This window comes from Castanea sativa, chromosome 3, assembly GCF_040712315.1.
Source record: "Castanea sativa cultivar Marrone di Chiusa Pesio chromosome 3, ASM4071231v1".
Classification (NCBI taxonomy): Eukaryota; Viridiplantae; Streptophyta; class Magnoliopsida; order Fagales; family Fagaceae; genus Castanea; species Castanea sativa.
Window position 1 is genome coordinate 10,585,351 of NC_134015.1, and position 21,173 is coordinate 10,606,523.

A 21,173-nucleotide genomic window follows, 5' to 3' on the forward strand; every position below is an offset into this window, starting at 1 on the left:
TTTCCATTATCTTATGAGTCACATTTAAGATTTATAAATTTTTTTATTTTGCAATACGTGCTGGGGAATGGAGAATAGTAATACATATTTGAAAAAATTTTGCAACAAACTTGGTAGTAGTCTAAGTCTACTACTCCACTCAATATCTTTTTATTAGATGTGAATTTTGATAAATCCATCTTTGAATTATATTTTCTTTTCATATCCTCTATGTTTGCAAAATTTTTAGAATATCAAAATTTTATAACTATGTTATCAATCAAATATTAAATTTCAAGTTTTGTAGTCTAAAATTATACATAAAATATAGGTTTATAGATTGAAAAAAAAAATTCTAATTGACATGAAATTTTATGTGTGTTAAGAACATTAAGAACGCGCAATTTAATGGTTAGATTTTTGAAATATATTACTATGTTAATTTTTTAAATAAGAGTTATAACCTTAAAGTACAGTCAAATTTATAGCCAAACTTTGTCCATACATATATATCTCGTGCATAAGATATTTTTTTATAGTCTTATTATCAATTGTAAATCAATATGTCCTTAGATAAAGTATATTACACTTTTTAATTAAATTTAATGCAACTAGACGATGGAAAAATTGAATTTAATTAAGGAAGTTAGTATATTGCATTTGCACCTAAGAATGTGTATTTAAATTTTGTCCATACAGTAAGGTTAAAATGTCTCCTCTTATAAAGAAAACGATTTTTCTTAGCAATTGGCTTTGGTCAATGCATTTTGTTTTACAAAAAACATTTTATACAATAATACTAAAGCCTTCCGAGAGGTTAAGGCAGGAGGAATCCGCTTGGAAGAATATTGACATGGTCCTATGTTTGTAAATATTTTATGAATTCTTTTAGTTAAAGAATAAAGTTTGTAATTTAAGATTACAACTCCTCCTTATCCAAAAAAAAAAAAAAATTATAACTCCTACTTTAAAAATAAACATAATTATATATTTTGAAAATTTAGTCATTAGAATACATGTTTTTTATGTTTTTAATACATGTAAAATATTTTCATGTTAATTGGATTTTATTTGCTATTCGATTTATACTCTTATTTTTGAATAATTTTAGATTACAAAAATTTGAAATTTAAACATTTAAGGTCCGTTTGGATAGAGTTGAAAACTGAAAGCTAAAAACTGAAAAATGAAAACATTGTAGCAAAATTATTTTTAAATGTGTGAATAGTACCATGGGACCCATTTTTAATGAAAAAGTTGCTGAAAAGTGAGGTTTGTGGCTCCCGTGAACAGTGCACGAGACCCACTGATGTGCAGAAAAGTCAAAAATCACGGCTAAAAAAAAAAAAGAAAAGAAGAAAGGTGTGAAACGCCAGCTTGGCACTGTTCATAAGCCCCTTGCACTGTTCAGTGCAAAAGGTGCTGTCCAAGAAAAAAAAAAGGCTGAAACACGTTAAACGCAAACCGTGAACACAATAATTTGAATCCAAACGCCACCTTAATTGATGATATAATTTTTTATTTTTGATATTTTGTAAATTTTGCAAACATAGAGGATATAAGAAGAAAATGTAATCTAATGGTAGATTTATCAAAATTTACATCCAATAAAAATATGACAAAATTTGGCCAGAATCTTAGTTATAGCCTAAGACTTTAAATTCCACTAGAAAAAAATTAACATGACTACATATTTTAAAAAAAATTTGAATTGTATTTTTTTTATGTTCTTAACACACATGTCAAATTTTGTGCTAATCGGATGTTATTTACTATTTAATATATAAATTAGGAAAAATTACACTTTGCCCACCTATGATTTGCCCAAAAATCACTTTGCGTAACCGTGATTTAAAAATAGGCATTTTACACACCTCAGGAATACTCTGTTCGTCTCCAGTTACCCACCTTTATTAAAAATATTGGTAAATTTGTATTTTTACTACCTTTTTATGTCTCTCTTCTGTCAAAACATTAAAAAAAAACTAAAAAATCAAGAGAAAAAAAGATCTAAAAGCTACAAAAAAAAACTTTTTTTTTATGCATAATTTTAGACTACAAAAACTTAAAATTTAAATATTTAATTGATGACATAGTTATTTATTTTTTATCTTTTAGAAATTTTGCAAGCATAAAAAATATAAGAAGAAAATATAATTTAATAGTAAATTTGTCAAAATTCACATCCAATAAAAAGATATTGAATAGAGTTGTAGCTAAACTTTGTCCATAAAAAGATTTTGAAAGGAATTGTAGACTTGGGCTATAACTAAATTTATAACCAAACTTTATCCTTAATTAAATAAAGTTGCCAATTTATCCAGGGAAAATTAAATTCACCTCATGTTTGCTTATGAAAATTTTGTTCAGAAGCTTTAACTGTTTTTGTTCACAAGCTTTAATTTTAAACCTTTTTTTTTCTTTTTTGCTTTCATTAAGTAGGGAAGAGGATTTGAATCCAAAGTCTCCTCAGTGGGAGAACAGGACAATGCTACTATGCTACACAGCTCTTGGCTTGAATGTTACATTTCAACCCCCAAGATTTGAATTTAAATGAAATTGTTATGCTATCATTTAAAGATTTATTAATAATTTTATTTCAATCCAAAACTTTAGAAGTTAAAAATGTAGCATTTAAATATATATATATATATATATATATACATGGGACCAAATCGTGAAAGAATCAAACTTAAAAGAATAAGTTATACTTGAAAATTTGTCCACATAAAATTTGTTAATTTGATTTTAGAGGACACCATGCTCCAAGTTTATAATTCCTATCTTAATAGGTAGAAAAAAGAAAGGAAGATAGACAAAGTAGAGCAGTGAAAGATAGGATTTGAACCATAGATACGGAGCGTTATAAAAGTTGCTATTGGGCTATCGCCTATTACTTGAACCCAATTTCAGAATTTTAAACCACCAATCTATCATTAGGATAACATTGTTGCAAAATTTTGTCAGTATAAAATCCATGTTCCAATCGTAGCATGTATCTCCCATTGAATTGCAACCTCGTCTATGCTCCATCTCATACATGAGAAAGAAGCCTATGACTATGAGTGGCAAAACAAGCCATCATGAAAATCCCACTCACGATGAAATGCATATACAAAACAAAATTATTGGCAATTAATTCCACGCTTTGGCTAGTCAGCCTAGAAACTAGAAAGGCCTACAAAAATAAACATGTGTTTTGATAGGTAATCTATTCGGTAACTGAGTTTTATAGGTATGCCTTATGTGAGAATGGGGCAAAAAATTGTGGGGCAGGAGCAAGAAACAGATAACTGGCAACAATATTTTGTGGGTCTAAAATTGCAATCAATATTCATTTTCTGTCTCTAAAACATGCAACTTTGCCTGTTTGTGACCTAATTCGGCTGACCTTTTGTATCCCCATATAAAAAAAGGCTGAAGTTACAGCAACAACATACACAAGAAACCTCATCTATATTCCTTCGGCAAGCGGTAACCAGACATGACTAGCTTGTCCGCAAACATCTTGCCAGTCTTGGGCATGACATGCCAATGCAATGTCAAGTTAAATTCTTTACCACGAAGGTTGCTTCCCTGCACAAATGAAAGGTGAAATTAATTTTCTCGTAAGCCAAGAAAAAGGATGAGAGAATTGAGTAAGACTACTACATAAAGGCAGCATACCTGATCAATAAAACGATACTTGTTAGAGGTATGCGTCCAAAACTTTGCATGCTCTTTAGAAGCTATAATGCCATCCCAAAGTGAAATCTGCAAAATGAAATTTCAAAACAAATCATGCGATGGACATGGTATTTGTGAAGCAAAACATGAAATATATTACGATAGTCAAGTGGGCATGCCATACAGGCTGTTGTGGCACTGACATAGGCAATTGGGAACATGTAAAAGACCAACAATTTCTAGTCCAATACATCTCTAGATATGAAATGCTAAACCATAAATACTCAACACAACAAGATACGGAGGACTCAAAAATAAAAAATGCAGCCAAATGCCTAAGCTTACCTGATTTAAGGAATTCTTTGGAGTTTCATACTCGGCAGCTAGAAATACAAAAACCTGAAAAGAAACGTACAGTGGATAAAAATTCTAAATCAGCTTTGAACTTAATTAATATTATTATAAAAGAATAATTGGCAGGAACCTCAGTGAAGAGTCAATTATATTCAAGCAATTCCATTAATATGAATTGGCATGCAGTATTTTATAAAGATTTTCAACTATCATGAAAATCATAGAAAATAACACCAACCAAACAAAACAGAGGGAAAGAAAGAAATATGAAAGAATTTCTGTACAATTAAATCAATCTTTGAGATACACTAAACAGGATATCTAGAATGATTACTCCCAAACTCTTATTCAAAGCCACACATATGGATACTTTAGAATTAGCATCGATAGAAAATAGCAATTTTACGAAATTCTAAAACTCAGTGCAAATATATCAATCTTTAAAACATACCTAATCAGACCCCTGGAATTTTGGACACCAAACATCTTAGCCAGAACCTCATATTTATACCCCATATGTACTAATAAAATAAATAAATAAAACAGACAGACAGACAAACCAAAAAAAAAAAAACACATATCTATACTCCATATATGAGCTGTGAGCATGATAAGTCCATAGCATTTCCCAAACATTAATTTCAGACAACCCTCTTTTGTACAAAAATACAATTAAAAGCAGTCTGTACAGCATGAGTAAGAATCATTGCAAAATTGAAACACAAGAAATTCTCAAATGGTTAACCTGCTTCGTATTCCATGTAAACAATGACTGTAAGTCTGCTGATATGTTCAATGTCAAGCTGACCTGCATAAAAGTGGAAGACAAGTTACTTCAATTAGAACCAATATCTAATAGGTGAATAGAGAATACAGAGGAAATATTGTTCAAGTTTGATATGGACTTAAAACACCTTTAGTAATAAAACAGGAGATGGGTAACAATAAAACTTCAAAAAGTTATCTTGCAACCAGAAATACATAACAAGCATCTCCTAGCTTAAGTGAGATAATTAATCTTAATTCAACATATTGAAAGTCACCTGCTAGAGTAACAGTCACTTCCAGCATTTGAGCATCTAATAACATTAAAAAATAAGCAATTACAGGAAGCTTCAAACAACAGTGGGTATGTTTTGGGTAGAAGAAGATTTTCTTTTGCAAAAAATAGATTGTATCAAAGAACAAAAGCAGACAATTATACACCTAAAAGGTTTTGAGTAGTACATATGGTAATTAATCATTTGCGAAGGAAAGAAGCTATAATGATTTGATCTCTCTCACTCCAAAAACCTACAGTAGCTTCACGGCTGATCAGGGCATAATAAGCCTAGTAAGAAGCAAAACAATCTCCTCTTCTATAATCCTTTATAAGGCTTACTTGCTTGTTCCTTCCTCAAGATCAAACTCTGCTCCCTAACAATATGTTTGGAAGTTTGGAGAGGAGAGAAGTAGAGAGTAGAGTAGAGAAGACATCCCTCCCCTCATTTGGATGTATTAAAAATTAGAAGGGAAGAGAGGGGAGTAGATACTACAACCAAACCTTGTTTGGTTGTAGTATGGAAAGGACAGGAAAAGATAATAATCATAATATAAAAAAAATAAAAAATAAGAAAAGGACAAGTAGACCCTTCATTTATTAAATTCTATACTTAATATTTATTAAGGGCAAAGTTGGAAGTACATAAAAATCATAAAACTGGAATCCCTCCCCCTCCAAAATTCCCCCAATTTAATGAAATTGAAAGAAGGGGTTTAGAGGGATGAGGAAGCCCCTTCAACCCCCCACAAATCCTTTCCCTCTCCCTTTCAAAAAACATCCAAACAAGGGGGAACGTAAAACCTAAGCCCATGTCCCTCTACTCCCCTCTCCTCTCTCCTATCCAAACATATTGTAAATGCAATCGTCTTCTACCTTTGAATCTTATCAAAGAATGTTCCTAGCAGTTTACAGTAATTTTTCTAAGATAGTATGGTCATCTAAAGCATACCTGTGAATTCCAGAGTCTAGAAAGCTGCTACAAAAGAGAAGTCAACTTCAATGATATCTTAACATTTATCACTACACCAAATGATAGAAGAAAATGTAAATCGCATCATCCTTTGCTGTAAGATGGAATGTGCTCAATATTCAATAATGATACAGCAAGTAACATGATCCTACCACTATGACATCCTCCTCCCAAGGTTCTAGGGGTGCCAACATTGGTTGTACTGTTACAACTCAATATTGGTAATTGGGAAGTATTTGGGATAGGTATCAGGTCTGAAACCAGGATCCAAAAAGTTAAATCTAAAAACAAAGGGAAGGCTTTGGAGGCTAATGAAGAAAATGATATATCATCCTATCTGTAATTTTAAGGATGCTCTACCTTAGATTTGGACCAATCTAGCATTGGTGGAGTAACCAACTTTACAAGGGTCACCCCATACATGGTTTACGACTCCACAGAGACTTGTTTTTTTGGTAAAGAGTCACCTGGGCCTAGTCACTGCAACCCCGTTTGTGAGGAGGCACCCCTTCTCTTGATGTTGCAGGGCTATTTTGCATTATTTTTACCTTTAAAAATGCATTTTTGACATCAGATAAACTGGATATTGACACCCTCCTTTAGCAGAGATGATAACATTACAACAATCATTGTAAAACATCATTAGCCATGATGTTATTTATTATTAGCCAGATAAAAAAAAATTACCAAAAAAATCCCAAGGAATTAGTCCAATATTTTAGAGAAGCAAATCCTATGCACACTTGCACATAAGTATAGAAACATAGTGATCTATAAACTGATTATCAACAGACCAAACTACTGGACCCGAAATTCAAAGCCTTCGTGCACATACGTACACATACAGGCATAAGAAGTCACACAAACATATGGTATCCTCTATTGGCCTAGAGAATAGACCTCAAAGAGACCATCTTTCAAACAATTTCACAGATAAAATAAAACATATTACTCCATTTCCAATCTCATAAAATGACATGCATATGACTCAAAACCAAACAAACCCATTAACCTCCATAGAATTTCACAACAAATCTGAGGCCTAATTTAATAAAACAACAAAAACAACAATTAGCAATGACAAAATGAAATTCATAAAACCCATCAAAGCCTACACCATGGTTCAAACAAATTTCGAGTCTTGTTCATAAATTACCCACAAACAAGTGAAAACAAATCAAATCCCACAAAACCCATTAAAACTGTGATAGAATTCAAACAAAATTTTGCAGCTTAATTCACAAATAACCAGATATTTAATAAAAAGAACAACATTTTTAAAAAACAAGAATTACCTCGTCATTCCCATTTGGTTGCTTCTGGAACCAATTAACGTTCAACACCTAAAACCCAAAACCCACAAGAAAACAAATCAAAAGTTAAAGAAACACAGATCTATCAAAGAAAAATGAATCAAAAACCATAAATAAAAAATACCCAAAAGACGGAAGAAAAAAAAAAAAGAAGGACCTGAACACTGGATGAGGGAGAAGGGTGGTTGAAGTTGTCAGAGAAAGAGGCCATGGCACACATGAGAGCTAGGATGGTCACTGTAAAGGTTAGCAAAGCATTGGCTCTGTACCCAAATGAATGCATTTTTGTTCTTGTGTGTTCTTAGTGGTTTCTTGAGAGGGTTTTTGGTTTTGTAAAAACCCGTTTTGCTTTGTTTGACTCTTCTGCGGTTGTTGTAATTGTAAAAAGTTGTGTAATTCTTTTCAGCTAAAAAAATTGAAAGTTGTAATATTTTCAGAGAGAAGGAGAGAAATGGGGGAGGAGTTGTTGTTTCATTTTGTTTTGTATCAATGCGGTCTTGAGTGTGTGAGTGAGTAGAGGTTTTTTTTTTTTTTTTTTTTAATTTTTACACTAGTGCTGTTCTGTTATTGGACATGACACGTACAGTTGGATCCACCATATTTGCTGATGTGGCTTTTTGAATTTTCTTAAATTTTGTGGGAATATTAAGAGGACCAAAAAATTTGCCCCCTTTTTTCTTTGTTGAAATTTGCCCTTTACCCATTGAGAAAAATTAACTCTAATTCTTGAGGATTCAACAAAATGAAAAACTTCCAACTCTTGGGTTTTTAAATTTGAAATTTTTTTTAAAGAAAAAAATTTGACATATTAATATTATAGAGAAGAAATTATAAGTCAGCCAAAAAAAAATTATCAATCAAGGCAAGTCTATATATGTTAAAAAGGGCCATTTTTGTTAAACGCTTTAATATATAATAATAAAACAGTAATGTTTGTAAGTTTTTTTTTTTTTTTTTTTTTGGAGAATGAAGCTTACTATTATCATTAATTAAATGTGGCTAAATCAACCTGGACAATATGGCAAATGTCTGGTCGTACATCTTCCATCCAAACAATTAGATTTGGCTCTCTAATAACCCTTCTTGCCAATGCATGGGCTACATTATTCCCTTAATGACGTATATGAGAAAAAACAATATATTGAAATGAATTTGACAGCCATTTGACATCCTAGAGTAGGTGACCGTATAAAGCCAGAGAAGGAATAGAGTCTTGGAGTTCCTTGCAAATTACTTCTGAGATGATAGCTCTGGTAATACCAAGTTTTCAAGCAAATTTCACGGCTCTCCTTGCAACTAAAGCTTCGACCTGGGCTACTATCCAAAAATTATAAATTAATGTATTACTAATAACTAAAAAAATTAAATAATATTTACTTTATTGGTGAAGTGGTATAGATCACCACTATAAAAAAAAAATGGTACAAATTACATTTATTACCACGTCAAACTGTAAACTATATGTAGTAATTTATCCTTTGACAAATATCATATGTTGAAGAGACGAGTTCAAACTCGTCTTTTGAAGGGACGAGTTTTATGATTGATTGAAAATTTTTTTAAAAGGGGTTGTATACACAAAATAGTTTTGAAACAGTACTGAATAAGTAAATTAAAAAAAATCTTGTTAATTACTCAATTTTACATATAAAATTCTTTTTTTTCATTGAGAAAGGAGGGTGCTCATAGAAAACCTAAGTCCCCTAGCCTATTCTTTTAAGTTGGATAGAAATGATATTTATTTATAAGTTAAATAGACTCATATTATGGGTTATAGTTAGCTCAATTAGTAAAATTTATTATCATTGATTAAAAGATCTGAAATTTAAACCCCTTTAAGGTAAAAAAAATTGAAGACTTTTTGTTTGCCACAATAACTAAATCAAGTAAAATACCTAATATCCACGTCAAAAAGTGAAGAAATTTATTGTACTAGTTATTAAGGTGAGCAATATTGTCCTGTATAACTGATTGTCGTCTTAATATTATAAAGGGTATATTGTAAAATACACTCCTAAAATTTGTAGTTGTTTGGATTTTACACCTTGAAATTTGAGAAATTGAATTTTTCACTTTGAAGTTTGGTTTCATTAGCAAAATCTCACCCTCCATTAGTTTTGCCAATTAAGTGACATGTTGGCATGCTAATGTGTGTGTGTGTGTATTTATATATTTTGGTCAAATTAGCCTCTCAAAACGATGTCGTGGCACTTAAAACAAAGAAATGAGTTTAGGTATGAACTAAAGTATGATTTTTAGTAGTTTTGAGAGGCTAATTTGAAGAAAAAAAAAATCAGCAACGCCAACATGTCATTTAATAGCCAAAAGGCCCAAAACTAATGAACAGTGGAGTTTTACTAACAAAATCAAATTTCAGAGTATAAAATTCAAATTTTCAAATTTTAGAATATAAAATCTAAACAACCCCAAACTTTAGGGGTATACTTAGCAATTTAGCCTGTTATATAATTCCCTAACGTCAGACTCAAGGTGCGTGAGCAAAAGGATCAATGTTCTACAGATGCGACTCTCTCTTGACAAATTAGGGTGAGTTGCTTAAGTTATGATCTAATATTTGCTTCTTTTCTCTTTCAACCTTATTGTTATTCAACTTGAGGGATTACAATTTAGTAAGTTGCAAGAGATTGTGCTCACCAATGTGGCAACACGCATGGGAAGGCCTCACATTGGACCTCATAGACGATGTTTGTACTCCAATGCTAGGTCCATATCTTCCTAGCAAGCAAAAGAATATGGTCCATGTTTGACTTCCTTATCTGCGATCATTCTAAAACTTCGAAGAGACAGATGTAGTCATCTAAATGCAACAATATGTTTTGAAGAGGCAAATTTAGTACACAACAAAACTAAAATGTATTCAACCAATAATGGATTTGTCTTTAATTAACCATTTGAAAATTTTGAACCCTTGTTGTTTTTCCTCACGAACTCATGAGTCTTTAATTTTCTTAATATATTTAGCAGACTAGCACATATAGTTGCAAAGGGGTTTATATATAGTTTGGTTATCACTAAATTTAGATTATGATAATTGATGTTAGGGTTCTAGACATGTTAACAAATCTTAATGTCTTTATCCAAAAAAAAATTCTAGCTTAATGTCAGAACATATCAAATTTGGGTTAAATCAATATAATTGCGTTAGGGTTGAGTTTGATTTTATGAGATAATGATTTTTTTTTTTTGGTATGTTTTGTATCATAATAAATTTCTATTTGGAACCTGCTTTTTTTGTGTTTTTTTGTGTTTTTTTGGAGAGTTCTCCCTTGAGCATAGATCATTATTCTTGAAAATACATTATTTATTCCCTCATCGAAGTGCTTTTTTTCATTGAAGAGGTTCTTCATTAGTATTCTACTTTGATACCATATCTTTGCGTTGCATGTTAATTGCTTTATTATCACTGCTTTTGTGATTTATTATCATAACTGTGGTTGATATGAATCACCAATGATGTTTGTGTGAGGAATAAATATTAAACTTGTGCAATAAATTCATTAATCCACTGCATAAATTGCTTAGGATAAAAGTAAGATTTTCATGGTTGATTGTGTTAATATTATTTTCATGAGATGCTTAATATAACATTTGAAAATCAAATCATGACTAATTTACGTTATAAATGCGTACAAATTGAACTGATATAATAATGAAGCTGGATTTGACAACAACCAAAGGAATAGTCTGGTCGAAAAATATGATAGGTAGTGCTAGTTTTTTTTTTGGGAGTTCTAAAAGGTTTTTTCTCTTTAATTTTTATTTAGAAAACAAAATGTTAGTTAGATTCATCTTAAGACGAGTTGTGAATGGACAGAGGAGCTTCTTCTATCCATGTCTCAAACTCCAGTATTCAAACAGTGACAATATAGCCTTAATCTCACAAAAACTAATAACAAAAATAAAATACAGAACAGAGTAATCTAGCTATTAGCTAGTTTATTTAGAGACATGAAACGAACAATAACATCTTAATCAAACTAGGTAATCAGCCAATGCTTAATCACATCTGAATGATTGTTATATTCGGATTTGTGACCCAGTTGAACAAGTTCTAGGCTAAACCAAACTTCATAGCCACCAACGCCACAAGGACCATTTATTTTATTCACATTATTATCACCACATAGGTGCAAAAGTACATAATATGATCAGAAAAACTCTCAAGGACTGCAAGTGAAGTTGAAGTTGGCACAATTAGTCCTTCGAGACTTCAGCGAGGAGCTTAATCCCAGCCTTGACTTTGCCAAATCAAACTGAAGCAGATTGTCCTCCAATTGGTATGCCCCTATGACAATTGAAGCTTTTGGATGAGATCCTCCATCAACAAAGCCTAAACATGTCACACCCGGTTGTGCCTGCACCATTAAGTTTGCACCAACAATTCTCCATATAACATTTTGTGTGTGCAACACAAGGTCAACGTTGGGAACTCCAGGTCCAAGCCTTGAGCTTGTAATTTTGTTTGATTCATAACATACCCCAAATGGTGCAACAGGTTTTGTCTGGGGTACCCCCCGAGAGCTCTTTAGAGAAAAATTGAGTGACTGTTGTGAAAATCGAGTGCTCGAGAATTGTATAAGGAGTTGTGGTACTGATCATTGCTCCACCTAAACCATGTTGTTTGAATGATAGAAGAGACGTGTCTAGTGGAACAAGTTTGTTGTTGACTTTTATTGAACTCACTTGTATGTAGTACTCTCCTTTTTGGCTCACGGTTTATGGGGTATAGCTTAGTGGACGTGAAATATCAATACCTGGATGCATATAGTATGGTCCATCTCCGAAGAAAATAACTCCGTTACTGCGTGTGGAAGATGTGAGGCACAAGGCAAATTTTGGTTGAAATCCAAAGTGTGAAGCAAGTTGAGTTGGTACAGAAATTGGTGCATGGCCTAGTCCAATAACCCCTCGAACATTTTTTGGTAACCCTTTTTGTAATAGGAAGGAAGGTGCACAAGTAAAGAGAAATTGAGGCACCCTAGCCATTGGCCCTGGGTTAGACCCTTGAGTTGACTGAATTAAGAGCTCATCTTGTGCAAGTTCACCCATGGCACTTTGATGTGTTACCGGGTTCTCTACCATGAGCCCACGTGTTGTTATGGCACCCGGGGCTAGCTGTGTAAGGGCAAGTGTGGCAAGTGTGGCTATTGGCTTTAGAGCATTGAGTGGAGTGGCAATAGGGAGCATGGTAGGTTGATGTCAAATATTGTTGATCACAATTAACCCACAAGAATTCCCCTTGTAAGTTCACAAGAAATGGAACTTGCAAAAGAGAGGTGTGGACATTAGCCACATGAAGATTTGTGGCACTACCTTTGTGCACTTGTAAAACGAGTTTGTTTGGTTTGAAATTGGTTTGGGGTAGTGGGGATGCCAAAACAAGAGAAGAGAAAGAAAGGAGGACTAGAAGATAATGAAGCAAAGGAGCCAATGATGGAATTAGGCAAGCTTGCTTGAGAAACTAGATGGTGTGGCATATGAAGGTTTAACAGCATATTGTCCATTTTATAAAGGTGTGTTTCTAGGCCAGAGTGAAGGAATATTTTTTTTGATGCAAAGAGTGAAGGAATATGGACACTTAATGTTTGGCATTGTTCATAATAGAGTTTGGGCCCATTTTGCTTATGATGGGCTTTGTGTGTTGTTTTTCTTATGGGTTCACATGCCAAGTTCAGAAATGAGCACAATCTATAGTAAGAGAACAAAGAGTTGATGAGTGTGAGAGCCACATGGCATTTTAGGAGGGTTTTACAAGCCATGCAGAGTGTTAGGATGAGCTCACAGTGGGCTGGAATATGGGCTTGGGATTGTCTACAGAGTGTCACATTGCTACTACTAGCTTTCTAGAATCCAAACACACACACACACAAACAAAACATGCATTCATTTTTACATGGTTTGGAATTAATCTAATTTAAAGCAATTGTTTAATTCTTTCTTGTAACAGTAAACTTAAATCTGTAACTGCAATATGCTAACTTTTAATTACTGCAATATGTTGATGTAGATTAAGCACAAATTCAGGGAAACTGAGTGAAATAAAGCATAATTAAACCGATGCATGACATGAAGCCCATCATCTGAATAATCAAAAGTCATTCAAAGTTCACCACCACACACCCTTGGTACGGTGATCACTTCATAATATAAATGCTTGTGAAGTGTAGGGGGCAAGGGCCGGAGTTCAAGTCTTCAGGAGGAAGCTTTACACACATATACACTTAGTTTAGGCTAGAGTAGATATTCTATCTTGTAAAAAAAAATATAAAAAAAAAAATCATTCAAAGTTCACTGTAGATTATGTCCAAGATTAATGGTGTTATAAATTATTAGAGTTAAAATGTAACATATATAATGCCAGTTCCATTCTGCAAGTGCACACGAACTATCTTGCAAGGCTTTTCCAAGGGATTAGGCTAATAGTGACTAGCCTTTAGAGTTAAGACCTCGTATAATTCACAAGATCATGTGTTCAATATCCTTTCTCCTAATTATATAGTGTGTAAAATAAAAAGGATTATACTGATTCAAGGACTAGTCAAGTGATTTAAGAACTCTGAACACCTATGTTAGAGGAAAAACATTGTTAGGTTGAAACTTTCTATAAAAAATTTTAAAAAGAAGAAGAAGAAGAAGTTAGAGGTAAAAGTTTGGTTTTACATTGTTAGTTTGGTCTGCATTGCGCCAAGATGTGTAGCCCTGATTTTGATTTGGAATCAAATTAAGCCATGGATGATTTATATGTTGGCTCCATATAAGTGGCCGCAAGGATGATTGTTTGTAGAGTATTTTTAACACTAATGAATTGAATATAATCTTAATTAAGATTTTATGAAATTTAGAACCAAAGAAGAATACAATATTTAACTTGTGATTCAATGATTTTTTTTTCATGGAAGGAATAAGAATGGTAAAAAATTGGTTAGTTTTATTTTTTTTATTTGACAATATTCATACTCATGAACAATCAAAATTTACTTCACCCTTTTTTTCATGAATGAAAAAAAAAAAAAATCATGTGTAGACTCATCGACCTTACGCCACGTTACAGTAATGGATAATACCACATGTATTATTGAGACTTTGATACGTGACAGTAATGTGTAATATCACGTATATCATTGGGACTTTGATAGAGATATCATCATAGGCACAACACATTTATTGAAGCGCTACTATTTAAACTGCTCAACTCTTGCTAAACATCATGTGAAGCGATATGAAAACTCTTACCTCCCAACTAAGAAGTACAGACATGGACACAAATATTGATACAAATACCAACATCAAAACGACGCGGTGACATAAACAAATTATGAAAAATTATGATATAAAATGACTGATATGACTCGACATTAATACTAACATCCTAAATAAATTATTCGTACTTTCTAGCAACCAAGCCAAACCCCAAATGTGGTTTTACTCTCACTTTTACCACTTGAGTTTGCTAGGGCATAAATGGCCAATGGATACATGGTCTACCCTACCCCAGCTTGCAGCAAATGATTGTTTTTTTTTTTTTAAAAAAAATATACAAAATTATTGAAAATTTTCAAAATGATGAATTTTCCATGATCACAAAGAAAATATTAAAAAAGCGAAAAAGAAAAGATGAAAGTCAAAAGTTGAAAGTATGAAATGGTTCACATAGGGATCGGCGCTGAACGTCTCATTCCAAACCGACACCAACATTTAAAAGAATATGAAGAACACATCTTTTTAGGTAGCTCCTCCTACCGTTACTGTAACGCTTCAATACTGCACATTTGTTCAGTAAAGAAGTGGGATTCTTTTGTGTCCTAAAACAAAAGCTATTCCTTTCCCAAAGAAAAAAAAGAAAAGAAGAAAGACTAATGCATGTGTTTTAAAACCAAATAAAAAGGCATCTTGATTCTTGAGTTGTAGGGTCTGTTTGGATAGAACTTATTGCTGAAAACTGAAAACTGAAAACTGAAAACACTGTAGCAAAATAATTTTTAAATGTGTGAATAGTATCGTGGGACCCATTTTTAATGAAAAAGTGGTTAAAAAGTGATATTTATGGGTCCCATGAACAGTGCAGGATGCACTGTTTACGCAAAAAGTCCAAATTCACGGCTGTGAACAGTACATAACAGTACATCAACAGTGAAAACTGTCTCCTGCTCTCCTCTGAAACGCATGAAGCAGGAAAAAAAAAAAAAAAAAAAAGAAGAAAACTTGAAAACGCAAAACTCAGACGTGGAAACGTGAATCCAAACACTCACGTAGTCTGAAGAGTGATGCTTATTAATTATTATTGTTCCTGAATCAAAACACAGTTGTTCACATGTTTTCGAATTGGATTATTGTAGCAATTTGTTAAGGATATTAGATTGATTTCAAAGTCATTTTCCATCTCTTTTTTTCCCTAGTATTTCTAGGGTCTTCACCTTCTATTTTATTTTATTTTTTGTGTTTCTCGTTTATCAGTTTATCAAGATGAGAAAATAGTCTCTCATAATTTTCAATGAACTTCTTTAGGTAACAAATTTTGTGATGTTATTGATGATTATATATATATATATATATATATATATATTTTTTTTTTTTTTAATTTACAATTTTATAATTATTAATGATGCAAAAAATTGTCAATTTTACTCTTGTCTACTTGATGGACGATGCATTATTTACAAAGAAAGTTAGAGAATGAATAAATGGATGGAACACTGGTGTGGTGTTGACCATAATCCCTATGATGATCAAGTTAGAAATAGGGAAAAGATTTACTTAATAAATTAGATCAGTTGGAGAAAATGATATGACTAGTTTGTAGATAGTAGAGTACAAACATTTTCCTTTTACATTGTGTGAGTTTTTTGTCACTCTCATTCATTCTTATAATGGATGTTCAAATTTATGAGTCAGGAAACGCTTGTTATTAATATTAGACCTTTATTGTTTTCAATAATCATTCATCTATTGAATTCATACGTTACTCTTCTATTGTTAAATATATTCAATGCTATAAACGATCTAACATTCAATGCTATGGATGGCCATTGTAAATTTATAGGCATCAGTTATAACAATAACTACGAAAGAATTTAATCTTTGAACTTTTTTAATTAAAATTATTTAGGGGTGTCAATTAAGCTACAATGCTTTTGGTGTTAATTTTGTGATTGACTTGAACAATAAACACCACCGCCAAAAAAAGCATTTAGAAAGATGCCGATGTGGTATTAGCCTAAACATCTCCTATGCCTAAGATGATACTCGTTTTAGAAATTAACTTGAAGAATTCACAAATATGTGAAGTGTACTTTGTACGTTACTTTCCTTATGGCATGTAATTATTTATATTGAATCTTAGTTAGTGACATATTACCAAAGATGATCACCTGATTCTTTATCAAATTTTGCTCCACTCAAAGGGAGGAGTGAAATGCATTGGAAGGTACGAGAGGAGAATAACACAAAACTTATTAGTTTGATTCTATCATTCTAATTAATCATCTCCTCTCTCTTTTGCTAAAGGAGCCTTCAAGTGAAATGTACCAATGAAATCATGAAAGTGCACATCATCTTTATATGTTTCTTATCTTTTTTGCACATTATGAAATACTATCCCTTTTGCTTTTTTTTTTTGGGCCCAAGGGAAAGAATAATATCACAACACAGATGAATAGAAGTTTTGATATATCAAAAGGTAATGGAACAAAATTTACTAATTTTAACAATTTCCAAGTAACATAAGCAATGGTACTTTTGCACTTTCGTACCACTATCACCACTACCCCCACAAATTACACATACCTAAGATAACAAACCAAAACATAACTTAAAAATCTCTGATAAATTTACATGATACTGCAACTACCAGTATTCTCATCACTAAACATGTGAGTGTAAGGATCGGGCTGCGCAGGGTGAAGCATGGGCGGCCCCGGCATGTAATTAATGGCCGGATGCGGCCGCCCATACATCATCGGTTGGTACATGTCATTGCCATTTGCCCTTTGTTGATTCATCATCATCATAGCCATGTATTGTTGTTGATTGTACGGATTGCCTGGCCCCATTCCAGGTCCCATTCCTTGATAATATCCACTGTTCATTGCTGTGGTTGCAGGTAGACCTTGCACCGCAGGATAAGCTCCCATTTGGCCCATAGGATAATTACCCATGTTGCCCATTGGATTTCCTTGTCTCATCTGGCCCATTGGATAACTACCCATGTGGCCCATTTGACCTCCTTGGCCCATTTGGCCCATAGGATAATTACCCTTAAGGCCCATTTGGCCCATTTGGTCCATTTGCCCTCTTGGGGCCATTTGACCAACATTTCCACCTCCACCTCCACCACCACCACCCCCACCACCACCACCACCTTTGTTTCCCTTGCCATGATTAGTGAAAGCAACATCAATGTCATGGAAGTCATTTTTCTTTTTGTTACTTTCATGGAACCCATCATTCTTGGCTCCACCTTTCTTGCCTCCATTGCCATTATTTTTTCCACCACCACCACCCTTAGTACCATGATTATTGGTACCCTTGTCAGTACCACCCTCTTTTTTGCTACCACTCCTACCAAATCCTAGCAATCCACCTAGAAACCCACCACCACTTTTGCCACCTTTTTTTTCTCCTCCACCACCTTTGTTTTGTTTCCCTCCCTTCTTATTCCCGCCGCCGCCGCCACCTCCACCACCACCTTTCTTCCCTCCATTGCCATTCTTACTATCCTTATTTCCACCCATACCACCCTTCACATCTAAAGGTATATCAATAACACCACCTTTCTTAGCATTTCCACCACCCCATTTATCATTCATGGGAGGCCCATTCATCGTAAAATTAGGCCCATATGGCCCATGGCCTTTACCCATTGGAGGCACCATCTTGTTGTTGGGTAAATGGTGGCCTTGAGCAAACTCATAATCACCATCATCAAACTCCTCATCATCAAATTCATCGTCAAATTCATCAAACTCATCACCAAATTCGTCAAACTCATCATCAAATTCATCCTCAGGAAAACTGAACTTGACAGATTTCTGGTCTTTAATGGGCACCTTCAGATCTTTAGCACCTTTCATTTGGTGTTGTGGTTGTTGGCCATGGCCACCCTTTTGGTCCTTCCCACCCTTCTGAGACTTGTTGTCTTTACCCCCTTTTCCGTGCTCAAATTGCATATTCTTGAACTGGTTATTGAGTTGGTTTTGGTTGTAGTTTGAACCTTTTTGAGGTCCCCATAGCTCTGCATGTTTCCCTGACTTCTCCAACTTATTTATGAGTTTAACTGGATCAACAACTCCTTTCACAGTCACCCTGCCTTGCTCTGCATCTATGTTGGTAGAATAAACTCCTACACAGAAACAAAAGTAACAAGAGCCTAAATAAAAACTATATACACCCAATTAAATTGTACATACATAAAATTACAAAGTCATACTAAAAAATCACATACTAGAATTGAAATTTAAGACATAGAACTTTAATTCTGTAAGAAAAATCAGATAATAAAGTACATACCATCAATTTTCTGCAATAGTTTCTTTACTTTCTGCTTACATCCTTCACAGTGTATATTCACTCTAAGCACACAAGACTGCAAGGAAAAGCAACCCACAAACAACTTAAAATGACTTGTAAAAACCAAATTTTTACTAGGAAAGAAGAAGAAAAAAAAAAGAACATATCAATTGAGAAACAGTGGAAGAAATGAATAAAGGGTCCTAAAAGAGCTTCATTTCAGAACATGAAACATGAAAACATTTAGAATGGCGTACCTGCATCTTCATGACATCTTGTTTATTCATCTTTTTTTCTCACACACAGAGAGAGAGACAGAGAGAGAGAGAGAGAGAAATAAAAGAAGGAAATGGATCTGTAACGCTGAAACTGTAAGCTGAGAATAGTGAGAATTTACTAAGGGGGTACTATAAAAGAGAGTCTGAGAGTTCAAAGGCGTTTGGTGAGCATTAAACACTTATCTTTAAGCTTTGTCTGTGTGTTTCAGGCTAGTCTGTTGTTTTTTGAACTTAAATATTTTAACAAGCGCAAAAGGCGGTTGCTCAAGATACAAGAAATATCTTATATATAAACAACTGGAAAAGGCTTGTCTGGGCATTGCTTTTTGGGTAAACGTGCTTAACAGCCTAACTTAGCAACAAGGAAAAGACATAATTACATTAATATCAATTTACCACTAGCCAAGAAGATTCCACTGCACAAGCTTTTCATCTAGCCCATTTTTCATGGGCTTCATTTGCATGTGGGCTTACTAACTTTTAAGCTGGATCCAATCTTTAAAAAAAAATTGAGGTTAAAATTGTAAATTTCAGTCTGTTTCTCAAATTTTAATTTAATTATGTCAGTTTTGTCACTCAATTTTCAAAATCAAATCAAAATAATAATTGCGATATCAATTTTCAAATGCACACTTCATAATAATGTTTATTAATGTCACTTTTAGATATTCCCGCTTGACTTAGAAGAGATTTGAATGCAGAAATCGATTTGATTTTAAAATCTTAATAGTTGAAGGACCAAGCTCAACATTGTCCAAATTAGTAATTTAAAACAAAAAAGTTGATTTATAAGAAAGCATGGTATCTATAAACCTATATCTAGCAAGTAAAGTTTCTTAATTTTGTACTACACAGTATAAATCAAATCCCAAGAATTTAGCTAATCAAATCAAATCAAAATCTCATGGCAACTATTGGCAAGAATGAGGCTGTAATAGAGGAAGAGAGTTTACACATTGTTTATCAAAAAGAGTTACACACTGTTTTAGCCAATCATTGAACAGAAATGAAAATCAAATAAAGAGATGTTCCATCTAAAATCATGAGTTGTATTGTATATCTGCTGTGAGACCCCTCCACCACAATAATTAACTGCTGTGACGTTCATCAAGCACATGAGTTGTATCAGAATTTTTTTTTTTTAGCTAAAACAGAAACCTTGGCCTTTTTTGAGTGTTTTTTTTTTTTTTTCTTTCACAGTATTGAAATACCTTGGTCGCATCATTGCTGCAATGATTGTACTCTACTCGGTTTGTGCGTGTGATCATTTTACACAAAGATTGCATTTATAATTTAACATTATAGGAAACATGCACTATCGATCTTGGTTTCACTTTTCAATTAAAAATACTCCTTTTAGATCAAAGCCACTTATATTGTGGAGCAGCTTTTTGGAGGTATGGATGCAAACTTGACTATATTGGGAGATTGTGGAGAATTTTTATACTGGAAAACAGGTTGATAGAGATATGAATTTGAGGAGAAGAATACTGTGATTTTATTTAAATGCCCATTATTCCATATCTTAGTTTTTATGCTCAAGTGGTCCTTCTGTTTTTATAGCACCAACTTGACCCTTAGTTACTTGCCCTTGACCAATTATTTACTCCCTTTCTATGCAGAGACAGAGAGAGAGAGCACCAGCAGAAGAACAATAAGTTTATAGAGACAAAATTATTCTCACAATTCTTCATAATTATTGAGATGACAAGTTATTAACTGAAAATACTATGAAATGACACTTATTTCGTATAAGTTTTGTGGGAGTTTAGGAGGTGAGGGATTCAGTATCGAGTCTTTTGGCTAAATATTGTAAAAAATGAAGTTTTTTGTTGTTATAGCCACTGTTCAAAGTTATTTAGCAAAATGAGGAAAGAGAATGAATTTCGGCAACAGCGTTGCCGAAATTGCATAAAAAAGTATGAGAGAGAAATAAATTTGCAGGTGATGGCAGGATTTGAATTTCGGTAATCCCATTACCGAAATTCCTGCTGCCCAAACCATTACCCGAGTGAGTGCCCAAATAAAAACAATTGTGGCAATGC

General features: G+C 33.3%; 3 protein-coding genes across 3 annotated transcripts; all 3 read right to left on the bottom strand.

Annotated features, from left to right (window-relative positions):
• Positions 1 to 3,273: 3,273 nt before the first annotated feature.
• LOC142627089 (signal peptidase complex subunit 3B-like) lies at positions 3,274 to 7,831 on the bottom strand. The gene is made up of 6 exons (XM_075800881.1): positions 7,482 to 7,831; positions 7,307 to 7,354; positions 4,745 to 4,807; positions 3,991 to 4,044; positions 3,646 to 3,732; positions 3,274 to 3,555 (listed from the first exon to the last, which is right to left on the bottom strand). Exons 1-6 carry the CDS (start codon positions 7,605 to 7,607, stop codon positions 3,430 to 3,432), a joined length of 504 nt encoding a protein of 167 aa, XP_075656996.1. The 5' UTR covers positions 7,608 to 7,831; the 3' UTR covers positions 3,274 to 3,429.
• Positions 7,832 to 11,505: 3,674 nt separating this feature from the next.
• Positions 11,506 to 12,532, bottom strand: LOC142628495 (gamma conglutin 1-like). The gene is made up of 3 exons (XM_075802581.1): positions 12,100 to 12,532; positions 11,824 to 11,936; positions 11,506 to 11,700 (listed from the first exon to the last, which is right to left on the bottom strand). The coding sequence occupies exons 1-3, from the start codon at positions 12,530 to 12,532 to the stop codon at positions 11,506 to 11,508; spliced, it is 741 nt and encodes a 246-aa protein (XP_075658696.1).
• Positions 12,533 to 16,977: 4,445 nt separating this feature from the next.
• LOC142626863 (uncharacterized) lies at positions 16,978 to 19,394 on the bottom strand. Its single transcript, XM_075800571.1, has 3 exons — positions 19,108 to 19,394; positions 18,851 to 18,926; positions 16,978 to 18,683 (listed from the first exon to the last, which is right to left on the bottom strand). Exons 1-3 carry the CDS (start codon positions 19,135 to 19,137, stop codon positions 17,173 to 17,175), a joined length of 1,617 nt encoding a protein of 538 aa, XP_075656686.1. The 5' UTR covers positions 19,138 to 19,394; the 3' UTR covers positions 16,978 to 17,172.
• Between the last annotated feature and the right edge of the window lie 1,779 nt (positions 19,395 to 21,173).

Bases quoted from the DNA above. Each gene is read 5' to 3' on its own strand.
- LOC142626863 (XM_075800571.1), bottom strand. From the start codon at position 19,137: ATGAATAAACAAGATGTCATGAAGATGCAG. The intron at 18,927-19,107 runs GTACGCCATTCT...TTTTCCTTGCAG, and splicing joins AAGATGTCATGAAGATGCAG to TCTTGTGTGCTTAGAGTGAA. The intron at 18,684-18,850 runs GTATGTACTTTA...GTTTCTGTGTAG, and splicing joins ACTATTGCAGAAAATTGATG to GAGTTTATTCTACCAACATA.
- LOC142627089 (XM_075800881.1), bottom strand. From the start codon at position 7,607: ATGCATTCATTTGGGTACAGAGCCAATGCTTTGCTAACCTTTACAGTG. The intron at 7,355-7,481 runs GTCCTTCTTTTT...TTTGGGTTTTAG, and splicing joins CTCCCTCATCCAGTGTTCAG to GTGTTGAACGTTAATTGGTT. The intron at 3,556-3,645 runs GTATGCTGCCTT...TCATTTGTGCAG, and splicing joins AGTATCGTTTTATTGATCAG to GGAAGCAACCTTCGTGGTAA.
- LOC142628495 (XM_075802581.1), bottom strand. From the start codon at position 12,532: ATGCTCCCTATTGCCACTCCACTCAATGCTCTAAAGCCAATAGCCACA. The intron at 11,937-12,099 runs GTATTGATATTT...AGCAATGATCAG, and splicing joins ACCATACTATATGCATCCAG to TACCACAACTCCTTATACAA. The intron at 11,701-11,823 runs GTATGTTATGAA...TTAATGGTGCAG, and splicing joins AACCTGTTGCACCATTTGGG to GCACAACCGGGTGTGACATG.